Source organism: Elephas maximus, chromosome 6, assembly GCF_024166365.1.
Source record: "Elephas maximus indicus isolate mEleMax1 chromosome 6, mEleMax1 primary haplotype, whole genome shotgun sequence".
NCBI classification, from domain to species: domain Eukaryota; kingdom Metazoa; phylum Chordata; class Mammalia; order Proboscidea; family Elephantidae; genus Elephas; species Elephas maximus.
In genome coordinates this window covers 118,123,225-118,135,508 of record NC_064824.1, presented here as the reverse complement: position 1 = coordinate 118,135,508, position 12,284 = coordinate 118,123,225, and the positions used below count along the sequence as shown (strand labels likewise).

The 12,284-nt window shown below is 57.7% G+C and overlaps 2 protein-coding genes across 2 annotated transcripts; one reads left to right on the top strand and one right to left on the bottom strand.

Moving 5' to 3' along the window:
* Nucleotides 1–635: 635 nt before the first annotated feature.
* On the bottom strand, nucleotides 636–6,217 carry TMEM198 (transmembrane protein 198). Its single transcript, XM_049888291.1, has 5 exons — nucleotides 6,129–6,217; nucleotides 5,639–5,843; nucleotides 2,904–3,479; nucleotides 1,647–1,849; nucleotides 636–1,313 (listed from the first exon to the last, which is right to left on the bottom strand). Exons 2-5 carry the CDS (start codon nucleotides 5,802–5,804, stop codon nucleotides 1,176–1,178), a joined length of 1,083 nt encoding a protein of 360 aa, XP_049744248.1. The 5' UTR covers nucleotides 5,805–5,843; nucleotides 6,129–6,217; the 3' UTR covers nucleotides 636–1,175.
* A 391-nt stretch (nucleotides 6,218–6,608) lies between these two features.
* CHPF (chondroitin polymerizing factor) lies at nucleotides 6,609–12,155 on the top strand. The gene is made up of 4 exons (XM_049888290.1): nucleotides 6,609–7,269; nucleotides 8,270–8,843; nucleotides 9,947–10,126; nucleotides 10,425–12,155. Exons 1-4 carry the CDS (start codon nucleotides 6,956–6,958, stop codon nucleotides 11,682–11,684), a joined length of 2,328 nt encoding a protein of 775 aa, XP_049744247.1. The 5' UTR covers nucleotides 6,609–6,955; the 3' UTR covers nucleotides 11,685–12,155.
* Nucleotides 12,156–12,284: the final 129 nt, after the last annotated feature.

Genomic DNA, 12,284 nt, shown 5'->3' with positions numbered 1-12,284 from the left:
CTCTCCAGATGCTGGGCCTCACCCCACCCTTCACCTGACCCACCTCCTGATCCCCACAGACAGAACTCAAAGCCCAGAAAGGGTGTGGAAGAGGGTAAGGGCCAGCACTTCCCACGTGGATGCCCGGGCTATGCCAGGGGACAGGAAGGGGCATTGTTCTGTGCCCCACATGGAGTCATTCCTCTGTAGGGAGCTAGGAAGACTGAAGCTGGCCAGGCGGTGCCTCAGACAACTTGGAAAGTGAGGCCCTTACCCTGGGGCGGGGGGGTGGGTGGTGGTGGTGGTGGTGGTGGCAGGGGAGCCAGAGGTGTCAGAGACAATAAAAGTGGTGCAGCCTCCTTTCCTGTCTCTCTGTGTGATATGGGAAGGCAGACCTTGTCCAGAGCCCTTGTATGGGACACAGGGATCAAGGGTTGCTGTGCTTATAGCTTGGCCAGCCACCAAAGACCACCACTCCTGGCAAAGGCCATGCAGTTTGGCACGTTTATAAAAGATGTAAAAGAGGGTGGGGCAGGGGAAGACAGAAGCATGAGGTGTCCAGGGTGGCACAACAGACACCAAACATGCACCGTGCACTTGAACCCTTCTCCCTCCAGCCCCCCTCCCCAGCCCAGCCCAGAGCAGCAACCCCCACACCCATCCCCTGCCACTGCCCTCTGGGACTGGTAGCTTTGCAGAGGACAGGATCAGGTGAGGAGTGCTGCAGTTTTGCCCCATGGACAAGGACGAGAACCCCTAGATGGAGAGTCTGGTTGAGAGGTGGGAGATGGTGGGGGGAAGGCAGGTCTCCTCCACATAGACATGCAGGAGAGTGGCCCATGGCCCCCAGAGGGGAAGAGGAGGCAGGCCAACTTTGGAGAAGCCCTACCAATCAGAAATCTAAGGCAAGGGTCCCAGTGTCCCCTCCAAGCCCACCCTCTCCACACACACACACAGGCAACACACTAAGAACCCTGAGCACACCCCAGTGGGGCTCACACCCCACATCCCTCGGGAGCCCCTCAGGAGCTTTAGAGGGGGCTGTCACCTCTGGCCAGGCCTCGCCTGGGACTGGTCTTCCTTCTTGCAGCCAGGCCAATCCTCTCCAGTCTAGGGAGAGGGACAGCCAAGGGCCACAGGGCCAGTCCGGCAGAGCTGGTAACAAGAGTCTAAGCAGGTGGGGAGCATCTGTCCTGCTATACTCGCACAGGAGGGCCTGAGCAGGCCGTCAGCGGCCCCTGGGACCCATACTCATAGTCTGTATCAGTGGGTGAGGCCATAAAGGAGCTCAATGAGCTCCCTGTCTGCCGGTCCCGGAAGCTCTGGATGTAGCTCTGTGGGGAAGTAAACACAGATGTGTGAGTCCGACTGCAGACCCTGCCCTGAAAGCCATAAAGCAGACAGCCGTAGACCCAGCACCTCACTACACCCGTAGTCCACATCCCCAAGACCACACGCCACACCCCATTTAAAACTCATACTTGGGACACCTCTCCCCCAGCCCCAGAGCTGGACCCACCAGGTTCCTGGTATAGGGGTGACGATCGGTGCACAAAGTCTAGGCTGACTGTAGACAGTGACCAGCCCCAGAAGAGGCTAGCCCTGCTTGGACAGAGCTCAGCCAGTCCCTTCTCGCTGATTTGGGCTGGAGAGGCTGGGGCACTCACCGGAGAGAGGACATCTCCATTGAAGCGTTTGACGGGCACTGGTTTGCGCCGATAAGCAGGGTCGGGGGGCCCGGGCCTTGGAGGAGCCCGGGGACCTCTTGGGGGGGCCCGCAAGGGTCTCTTCTTCCGCCGTTTCTCCTTGCGCTCTTCCTGTTGCCGAATTCGCATCAGCTGCACACGTCTTCGCTGCCGGCTGATGACCACTTTGAGGGGATGGGCAGAGCAGGGGTCTCAAAGCCCATGGGCCTCATCTCCCCCAGACCTCCATGTCTTTTCCTACCTGGTGCTCCAGGCTCCCACATTCCCCTTGTCCTTGTTCCCTCACCCGCCCCTTCTTGGTCTCTCACCTTCTAAATGGGACTCTCTGCACCCACTCCTGTCTTTGGAAGGTCTTTATGAAAGATCCTTGGACTTCCAGGCACCTCTTCCCTGGCTGTTATCCCTTTTCCAGGCCTGAGCCATAGGTGACTCACCTGGGCCAGCCACCATCACTGCTCAACTGATCAACTACAGCTGCTTCCTACTTCCTACTTCCCCCTTCTACACTTGCCTCCCTCCAATTCTTTCTACACTCAGCAGCTGGAATGACCATCCCAAATGCTAAATTCGATTCTGTCGACCCCTACTTTAAGCCGGCCAGTGGTTTCTTATTGCCTTTCTAATAAAATCCAGAGTCCTCATCATGGCCCAGAGGGGTCAGATGATTGGCCCAATTGCTGTCCCTCACATACTACACTCCAGCCCCACCTCCTCAAGCAAGCCAAGCCCATTCCTTTCTCAGGGCCCTCGCCCTTGCTGTTCCCTGTTCTCTTTACATGGCTGACTCCTCATCTTTCACGTCTCTGCTTACATGTCACCTCCTCCAGGTAGCCTTCACTGACCACCCACCTATAATAGGTCATTCTTTCACAGTATCCTGTGCATCTCTTTCATGTCACTCCACACAGTGGGAATTACTTTGTTTGTTTATGTGGCAACGTAGGAGTTGAGTTCTTTGTCTCTGCCCCCCCCCCCGCCCAAATGTTAGTCTACAGGGGTAGGGATCTTCTCTGTTTTGCCTGCTCTATTGCTGGTGCCTGGAATAGGGTCAGCCCAGAGCCTAAGTTCCATATGTTGTTGTCCTATCCTCCCAGGCCCTGAGGAGTCAGCTATCTCACCCCATTGAGGCCTCTGTTTCCTACTTCCCAACTGCTTAGTCCCCCACCCATCCCTGGGCATCCACTCCTTTCATGCCCACCCTGACCTCTGCCCTCTCACCTTCTGTGTGGGAGTCCCCCTCGGCCGTCACCCGCCACTGCACCAGGATGCCCATCAGACTGAGCAGGGGCCAGAGTGCCAGCAGGGCCCAGCTCCGCCAGCAAAGTGGGGGCACGGGGGCGGCCCGCAGCCGCTCCACCGCATAGCGCCCCAGCAGCAGCAGCTCAGCAAAGTAGTCAGCAGCGGTGGCGATGAGCGCAGCACCAGTCACAGCGGTGGCCAGGGTAGTGAGTGGGCGGGGCCAGCGCAGTGTGAGCAGGGCACAGAGCAGGCCGCCTCCCAGCAGCAGCCCCAGTGGGCCCCACACGGAGCCTGGCTGGTAGTAGGGTGCAGAGCCCAGCAGGGCGGCAGCAGCGAGCAGCAGACCGAGCAGCAGTCCCACCAGGAAGAGGCCCACGCTGCGCACCAGCATGGCCACCAGCCCGCAGAGCAGCCCGATACCCAGAGCAATGCCTGCGCTGGCCCCGGTACTCAGCTGTGTCTCTAGCACCCGCTCCCGGTAGCACAGCAGGAAGATTACCACTGAGCCAAACAGCAACCCCGTGAGGAAGAGCACTGCCTTGAAGCAGCGGTAACCTGGAGGGGAACAGGGGCTAGTGAGGGGCCAAAACAAGGACACCGAGCTGGAAGGAAGAGGTCAGAGAGGTCAGCAACATGGGGTCACAGAGGAATCAGAGACAAGGATGCTAAGATCAGAGACTTGGGGGTCATTGGAGTCATGGGGGCATTGGTGATGGGGGCATTGAGGTTAGAGGAGGTCACAGAAATAAGATCATTAGGAGTCACTGGGAAAACAGACAGGGTCATTAAGACAAGAGGATTGGGGTCGTTGAGGGTCAGAGGAGTCAGAGATAGATCATTGGAGTCAAGCGTGAATGGGTGATAGGGTCTTTGGGATCACAGGAGTCAGAGAGTTGGGTCTTTGGGGAGGGAGTGTTCAGAGAGATAAGGTATTTGGAAGTCAGAAAGATGGGGTCTTTGATGAGTCACAGGGGTTCAGACTGTTGGCATCATTGGAAAGTTAGAAAACAGAGAAGCAAGGTTACTGGGGAGAGGTTCTGGGAGATAAGGTCTTTGCAGGTCAGGCGGGTTGACAGAGGTGGAATCATTGAGAGTATTAAAGGGTTTCTGAGAGAGAGGAACATTGAAGTCAGAAATGGAATCACTGGAGATCATGCTGGAGGAGGGGCAATCAGACAGTGGGGTCATAGGGATCAGAGAGTTAGGAGTGACCAGGGATCAGAGATAGGAGTAACAGAGGGGGCCAGAGAGATGGAAAGTAATGAGATAAGTGTGCAGGGGAAATTGGAGGTGACTAGGTCTTACAAGGGGTCGTAGACAGTCAAAGAGGTTTATAGAGCAAATGGTGGTTGTGGAGTTTCAGAAAAATGGAAGTTATGGGGCTAATGAGGTACCTGGAAAGGATCCAGAGCAGTTGGGAAGATGGAAGTCAGAGATGGGGACCAAGGGGTCAGGGATAGCCAAAGAAAGATCATAAAGGTGAAATTCAGTTCCAGAAATGAGGGGAAGTATCAGAATCCAGAAGGTTCTGGAATCAGAGAAAGAGCAGGGCATGAATCGGGTCAGAGTCCAAGAGTCTGGGAGTGGGGGCATCCAAGAGGGCTGGGGTGTCAGGGCAGCCCAGGAGAGGGAATATGAGGCTGCACTGAGCACCATGTAGTGGTACTGGGTATAGACAATGGAAGGGGTGAGGTGATACACAGTCCTTGGAGGCCCAGAATGTGTCCCAAACCCTTGGGCAGGCACTTCCTCCTGCCCACTTTGCAGTTGTTCAGCCCAGAATTTGGGGGTGGGAGGGGAGGGACCATCTGGCTTCCATTCCTGCCTACTCAGCCATTCCGGGGGATGGGAGATGTGGAGCCTGCAGAACACGCTTTGTCCCACCTCTGCCCAGCCTGAAACCCAAACCTCCTATCCTCTTTTGTTGCCAGTGCGTCTGGTAGCCCATAATCTTCCTCTTGGAGGCTTTATTTGGGTCTCTAACCTATAGAACTCACTCCCCTATTGTAGAATCACTGGGTACTTACCCCAAGCTGCCTTTTTTTAGGCCAAAGAAGCCCTGTGCTAAGACCCAGAGTTTGGCGAGTGGAGCATGGGCTGGATTTCCGCCCCCACTTTCCTAATCAGTTGAGCTCCTTTGTGCGGTACACATCCTGTACAACTGTTCACAACAGCCGTGATTACTGGAGCCTGCTTGTAGGCAAACTCCATGTGTGTGAGTGTCATCCAGCCCTCAACCAGCCCAGTCTAATATGTATCACAGGTGTGAATGTTGCAGGAGTCTTTCCCCCTGTAAGGGGCCATGTTTATTCAGTCTGCTAAATGGTTTCAGAGTCTATCTAGTGCAGTGACCCAAACACTGTTATCTTCTCCGTAGTAGCTACTATTTATTGAGCACCTGCTAATTTTCACAACAGCCTTATGTGAGACAAATTTTGTTCCCACTGTTCAAATGAGAAAACTGAGGCTCAGAAAACTGAGGTTAATGTGCTCAGGGTAGCACAATGAGTAAAGTGCACAGCCAGGTTCAAACTTAAGCATGTCTAATTAGAAAACCTGTGTTCTCTAGAATCTAGGGCCTACCTGATCTATAAATATGTATAAGAAATAGTTATTCATGGTGGTGGTGGTTCCAGAGAAGATTGGGGTGCCCCAGAAAAAGAACTCAGGGAAGCAGTGAGGAGCCCGGGTAAGGGTTGAGATGGGGATCTCACCAAAGAAGCAGTAGACGACTCCAAACAGACAGCACATGATGCAGACGAGGGCTGGGAGCGCCTGGTACCTGCGCTCCAGGGGCTGCTCACAGGGTGCACCCCAGAAGGCGTCATCTGGCTCGGGGGGCAGTAGCTGGAACCGCAGTGTCGCCACAGTGCCCGGCATAGTGCTGGGAACCGAGGGGAGTCACCCTCCCAGGTCAACCTGAGAGAGAGGAAGTTGGGGTTAAGGAGGAGTCTTGGGTCTCCACTGAGATGAGGGTGGGAGTGGGAGAACTAGGCCAGGGCCCGGTGGACAAAGGAAGGGTGCCCACATCATGCAGTTCTGGAAGCATCCCTGGAGTGGGTGCAAAAGAAATATAAACAGAAGTGCCTGGCTAGAGGGAGCTGGGCAGAGAAGTTAAAAGGAGAACTGAGAGTGGTGGAGATGAGGGCAGTGTGCAGCTGGGAGACTCGTGGGCGGCTCGGTCTGGGATTGTCCAAGATCTACCTGGGCTGGAGGTGACCTGAGCTTCTGAGCTGAAGAGGCGGTGCAGGGGCCAGAGAGTCCGGGGATGCGGGGCGCCAGAACCCCCAACTGACTGGGGTCCGGAAAAAGTCCACCGTGCTGGGACAGGGGCTGCTGGGCCAGAGGGCCCGGTCTCTGCGGGGCGGCGTCGCTGCTCCGCCTCCAACACCGGCTGGCACTCCAGTCCCGCGGCGTCCGGGGACTCAGGCTCCTGGCGAATGGAAAAGAAGAGGAGCAGGGGCTCGGGCTGCCCCAGAGCCGCGGCCCCATGCCCTGAGCCCGCCCGCGGCCTTTGGTGCTGATGAACAGCTCCGGCCGCTGCTCCTGACGTCACTCGGAGCGCACCATCCAGGCAGGGGCGGGTTGCTTCTGACGTCACCTGGGACGCACCAACCACGCAGGGGGAGGTAGGGAACTCCACCCCCGACGTCTCCCTCTCCCTCACTGGGGAGGGGGCACTTCCGGGGGCCCTTCCCCTTTAACCTCCCCCTTCTCCTCCCTCCCGGGTAGCCGGAGCCCGAGACCCCACCCCGGGGGCGGGGTTCGCGCAGTGACACGTCGGACAGAAGCGGCGGCGGCGGCTGGGGCGCCGAGTCGAGGACCGCGCGGGCACAGAGTGGCAGCTAGGGGGATCGGAGCGCGACGCGGTGTATCCGGCTCGGGCCGCGGGCTCGGCTCGGCAGGGAGGGAGCGGGCCCGCCCGCTGGGCCCGGACCCCGGATCCGCCCCCTCCCCGGTCCCGCCCCCTCGGAGCCTCCCCCGGCTGCTCTGGGGTTGCTACGGGGCCAGGGGCCCGCGGTCCCGGCGCCATGCGGGCGTCGCTGCTGCTGTCGGTGCTGCGGCCCGCGGGGCCCGTGGCCGTGGGCATCTCCCTGGGCTTCACTCTGAGTCTGCTTAGTGTCACCTGGGTGGAGGAGCCTTGCGGTCCAGGACCCCCCCAGCCTGGAGACTCCGAGCTGCCGCAGCGCGGCAACACCAACGCGGCCCGCCGGCCCAATTCTGTGCAACCTGGCGGGGAGCGTGAGAGGCCCGGGGCCGGCGCAGGCGCCGGGGAGAACTGGGAGCCGCGCGTCTTGCCCTACCACCCTGCTCAGCCTGGCCAGGCTGCCAAAAAGGCCGTCAGGTAGGGGTCAGCCCCGGCCGCCCCGCCCCCTGGGCACCGGCCGGCGAGCGCGCGCCGGGGAGGCCATCGAGGCCGGGTCAGGCTCCGGAAGGAAGGGGCTGGCCAGCCAGGAAGTCTTTGGGCTCCGATAACTTCCGATGCCTTGCTTCCCCGGGAACTGTGGGACCCGTCTGAGGCTCTGTCCCGGGCTAGGCTGAAATTGGCCGCCTTTGCCCTAAATCTGCTGGACCTCAGTTGTCCCCCCGCCCCCCAAATCCTCTTAGCTCCCTGGCTGGGATGTTGGGCTGGAGGAATTACCGGTATACAAGGTGGGTGTATAGAGAGAGAAAGAAAAGCCTAGGATTTACGTATAGCTCTTGTACCTGGATAGGTTACAAGGGCCACCTAAAGGGGAGGTGGTACCCATCCCATTCATGTCTCTCCTGATGAGTTTAAATAATTTCTCCTAAGTAACACTGGGTTCAAATTTCAGTTCTGCAACTTGCGTTCTGCCTTATGGCAGGTAAATTGCTGGAACCCCCTAAGCCTCAGACTGCCCCTTCCCCGAACATATTCAATGCCATATATTCCTTTATATCATTTATGCAGTGCATTTATGGTATAATGGTATGTTTATACAGAGATGAGTATATGGAGTAGCTATTAGGCACCAAGAGTTTGGCTAAGTGTTTTAAGTAGTTAATAGTCATCCACATTTTACAACGAGACTACCGCAGCTCAGATGGGTGAAATAACTTGCTCAAGGATGCATAACTACTAAGTAGTGAAACCAAAAATTAAACCCACACCATATTTCTCATATCCGCATGAATATTTCCATATCCCAAATGCAAAGCACTATGTAGGTAAGGCTAATATTTTATTTAAATTCTGTGACCCTACTCAGAGGCGAGGTAATAGGCCCAGAGAGGACGTAACTTGCCCCAGGCCAGAATCCATGTATACTTCCTCCTGCCTGCCCTGTTGCCTTTTCATAACCTTTTGCTGTCTCCTCTCCCAGGACCCGCTACATCAGCACAGAGCTGGGCATCAGACAGAGGCTTCTCGTGGCGGTGCTGACCTCACAGGCCACGCTGCCCACTCTGGGTGTGGCTGTGAACCGCACGCTGGGGCATCGGCTAGAGCGTGTGGTGTTCTTGACCGGTGCTCGGGGGCGTCGGGCACCTCCAGGCATGGCCGTGGTGACGCTGGGTGAGGAGCGGCCCATTGGCCACCTACACCTGGCACTGCGCCACCTGCTGGATCAGCACAGTGACGACTTTGACTGGTTCTTCCTAGTGCCCGATGCCACCTACACCGAGGCACATGGACTGGTGCGCCTAGCTGGCCGCCTCAGCCTGGCCACTTCTACGCACCTCTATTTGGGCCGGCCCCAGGACTTCATTGGCGGGGAGCCCGCCCCAGGCCGCTACTGCCACGGCAGCTTTGGGGTGCTGCTGTCTCGCACGTTGCTGCAGCAGCTGCGCCCCCACCTGGAAGGCTGCCGCAACGACATCGTCAGTGCGCGCCCAGACGAGTGGCTGGGACGCTGCATCCTCGATGCCACCGGCGTGGGCTGCACAGGAGACCACGAGGTGGGACGACAAGCTGCCCCATTGGTGCCTCCTAGCTGGGCTTGTATACTTCCCCCTCAAAGGCAAAGGGCAGTGGAGATACAGGCCTGGATTTCTGTGCTGGTTCTGTCATTTTCTATCCCTGTGACTACAGGCCAATGATTAAATCTCCTGAGCTTCAGTATCCTCATCCATGCCAACAGAATTAATTATTGCTTGGGGTTGTTATAAGGAAATAAAGGGGCCTATAGTAGGAATCGGAAACCCTGGTGGCATAGTGGTTAAGTGCTACAGCTGGTAACCAAAGGGTCGGCAATTCCAATCTGCCAGGTGCTCCTTGAAAACTCTATGGGACGGTTATACTCTGTCCTATAGGGTCGCTATGAGCCGGAATCGACTCGACAGCACTGGGTTTGGTTTTTGGTTCTATAGTAGGTATCAAGGAGCCCTGGTGGTGCAGTGGTTAAAGCGTTCAACTGCTAACCAAGATGTCAGTGGTTTGAAACCACCAGTGGCTCCATGGGAAAAAAATGTGGCAGTCTGCTTCCAAAAAGATTTACAGCCTTGGAAACCCTGTGGGGTCGCTATGAGTCAGAATCCACTCAACGGCAGTGGTTCTGGTGTTTTGGTATAGAAGGTATCAAGGAGCCCTTGTGGTGCAATGGTTAAGCTCTCAGCTGCTAACAGTAAGGCTGGCAGTTCAAACCCACTCAGCAGGTCCAAGGGAGAAAAGATTGGCGTCTGATCCAGTAAAGATTTACAGACTAAAAAACCTTATGGGGCAGTTCTACTCTTGTCATATGGACTCATTATGAGTCAAAATCAGCTTGACGACACCTAAGAACAGCAACATGGTAGGTGTTGGTGTTAGATGTTATTTTATTTAAGCCCCTCGATGTGTCTGTGAGATAGGTTAGGTGTATGCACGCCCATTTCACGGATGAGCTAGCAGAGGCTTGCCCGAGGTCACACAAGCTCACAACAGATCAAGGTAAACTTAATCCAACTGAATTCTGACTCCAAGTCCACAACAGGTCATGGAGATGAAACACTCACCATGAGGCAAGGAGAAAGCATGTCCTATCGTTCTTCCCATTATGGACCCCTTCCCTTCCTCTTCCCAGGGGGTGCACTATAGCTATCTGGAGCTGAGCCCTGGGGAACCTGTACAGGAGGGGGACCCTCGTTTCCGCAGTACCCTGACAGCCCATCCTGTGCGTGACCCTGTGCACATGTACCAACTGCACAAGGCCTTTGCCCGAGCTGAGCTGGAGCGCACGTACGAGGAGATCCAGGAGTTGCAGGTATGGTCTGGGCAGACCCCAGGGAGATACAAAGTGAGCTTTAGAATCACAGAGCAAACCTGCCTCTCAGCCCCTGTGTGTTTCCACCTTCCTCTGAGGACCCCCTCCAGAACTATCCCCCCTACCCCTGCCCTTAGGCTGCCTCCATTTAGGGGGAGGATGGGTGGAAGGTCTGGCTGGGTAGAGATTGGCAGAGGACTGGGGAGCCATCCTGCGTGGCACCTGCGGACTGCCCAGTACACCCGTGGCCTGGCCTCCTTGGCCTCTGCCTTGCTCATGGCCCATTTCTCTGACACAGTGGGAGATCCAGAACACCAGCCGCTTGGCAGCCGATGGCGAACGAGCAGCTGCCTGGCCTGTGGGTATTCCAGCTCCCTCCCGCCCGGCCTCCCGCTTTGAGGTCCTGCGCTGGGAATACTTCACAGAACAGCATGCTTTCTCCTGTGCTGATGGCTCGCCCCGCTGCCCGCTCCGTGGGGTTGACCGAGCCGACGTAGCTGATGTTCTCGGGGCAGCCCTGGAGGAGCTGAACCGCCGCTACCATCCAGCACTGCGGCTCCAGAAGCAGCAGCTGGTTAATGGCTACCGACGCTTTGATCCTGCCCGGGGTATGGAGTACACACTGGACCTGCAGCTAGAGGCGCTGACTCCCCAGGGTGGCCGCTGGCCCCTCACCCGCCGAGTACAGCTGCTCCGGCCGCTGAGCCGCGTGGAGATCCTGCCTGTACCCTATGTCACTGAGGCCTCACGTCTCACTGTGTTGCTGCCCCTGGCTGCAGCTGAGCGTGACCTGGCTCCTGGCTTCCTGGAGGCCTTTGCCACTGCAGCACTGGAGCCTGGCGATGCTGCAGCAGCCCTGACTCTGCTGCTGCTGTATGAGCCCCGCCAGGCCCAGCGGGCAGCCCACGCAGATGTCTTTGCGCCTGTCAAAGCCCATGTGGCAGAGCTGGAGCGGCGTTTCCCTGGTGCCCGGGTGCCCTGGCTCAGCGTGCAGACAGCAGCCCCCTCAGCCCTGCGCCTCATGGACCTGCTCTCCAAGAAGCACCCACTGGACACGCTGTTCCTGCTGGCCGGGCCAGACACAGTGCTCACTCCTGACTTCCTGAACCGCTGCCGCATGCATGCCATCTCCGGCTGGCAGGCCTTCTTTCCCATGCACTTCCAGGCCTTCCACCCGGCCGTGGCCCCACCACAGGGTCCTGGGCCACCAGAGTTGGGCCGTGACACAGGCCGCTTCGATCGCCAGGCAGCCAGTGAGGCCTGCTTCTACAACTCCGACTACGTGGCAGCCCGCAGTCGGCTGGCGGCAGCTGCAGAACAGGAGGAGGAGCTGGTGGAGAGCCTGGACGTGTATGAGCTGTTTCTGCGGTTCTCGGGCCTGCACGTTCTGCGGGCGGTTGAACCCGCACTGCTGCAGCGCTACCGGGCCCAGCCGTGCAGTGCACGGCTCAGCGAGGACCTGTACCACCGCTGCCGCCAGAGTGTGCTTGAGGGCCTCGGCTCCCGCACTCAGCTCGCCATGCTGCTCTTTGAGCAGGAACAGGGCAACAGCACCTGACCCCGCCAGGCCCCCAGGCCCTGGCACAGCCACACCCGCCGAGCTCCTCCCCAACATCCTGGAGCCCCCTGCCAGCCTCGCCGGACAGGGCTGGCCCCAGCCTCAGACCCCAGGGCGGCCACTAGCCCCCTCTCTCTGGCTTTGTGGGTCCCCAGGCTCAGGACAAGACCTGGGGAAGGAGCCCTCTGAGCCACCCCTTCCCACCCCAGTCGACCTCCCTGTCCCTTGACACTGCTGATTCCGGCTGTGGTCTCCGTATTTATGCAGTTCAGTCTGCCTAACGCCAGCCCACCTCCTGGGTCGGCCCTGGGGGCTGGGCTGCAGATGAGTTGTAAGGGAAGGGGGAGCTGAGAGAATAGAGTAGGTGTATTTTTGAACTTCTCCCTTCTGTACCCCTGATGAAGCTCCCTGCCTTGAATAAACAGGCTGAGCGTGGACTAGTGGTTCTGAGTTTGTGGAAGGCACCCTGGGTGGCAAAAATGGTCTGTGCTCAACTACTAACATAAAGGTTGGTGGTTCAAAACAACTCAGTGGCACTTGTGAAGAAAGGCCTGGTGATCTGCTTCCGTAAAGATTATAGCCAAGAAAACCATGTGGAGC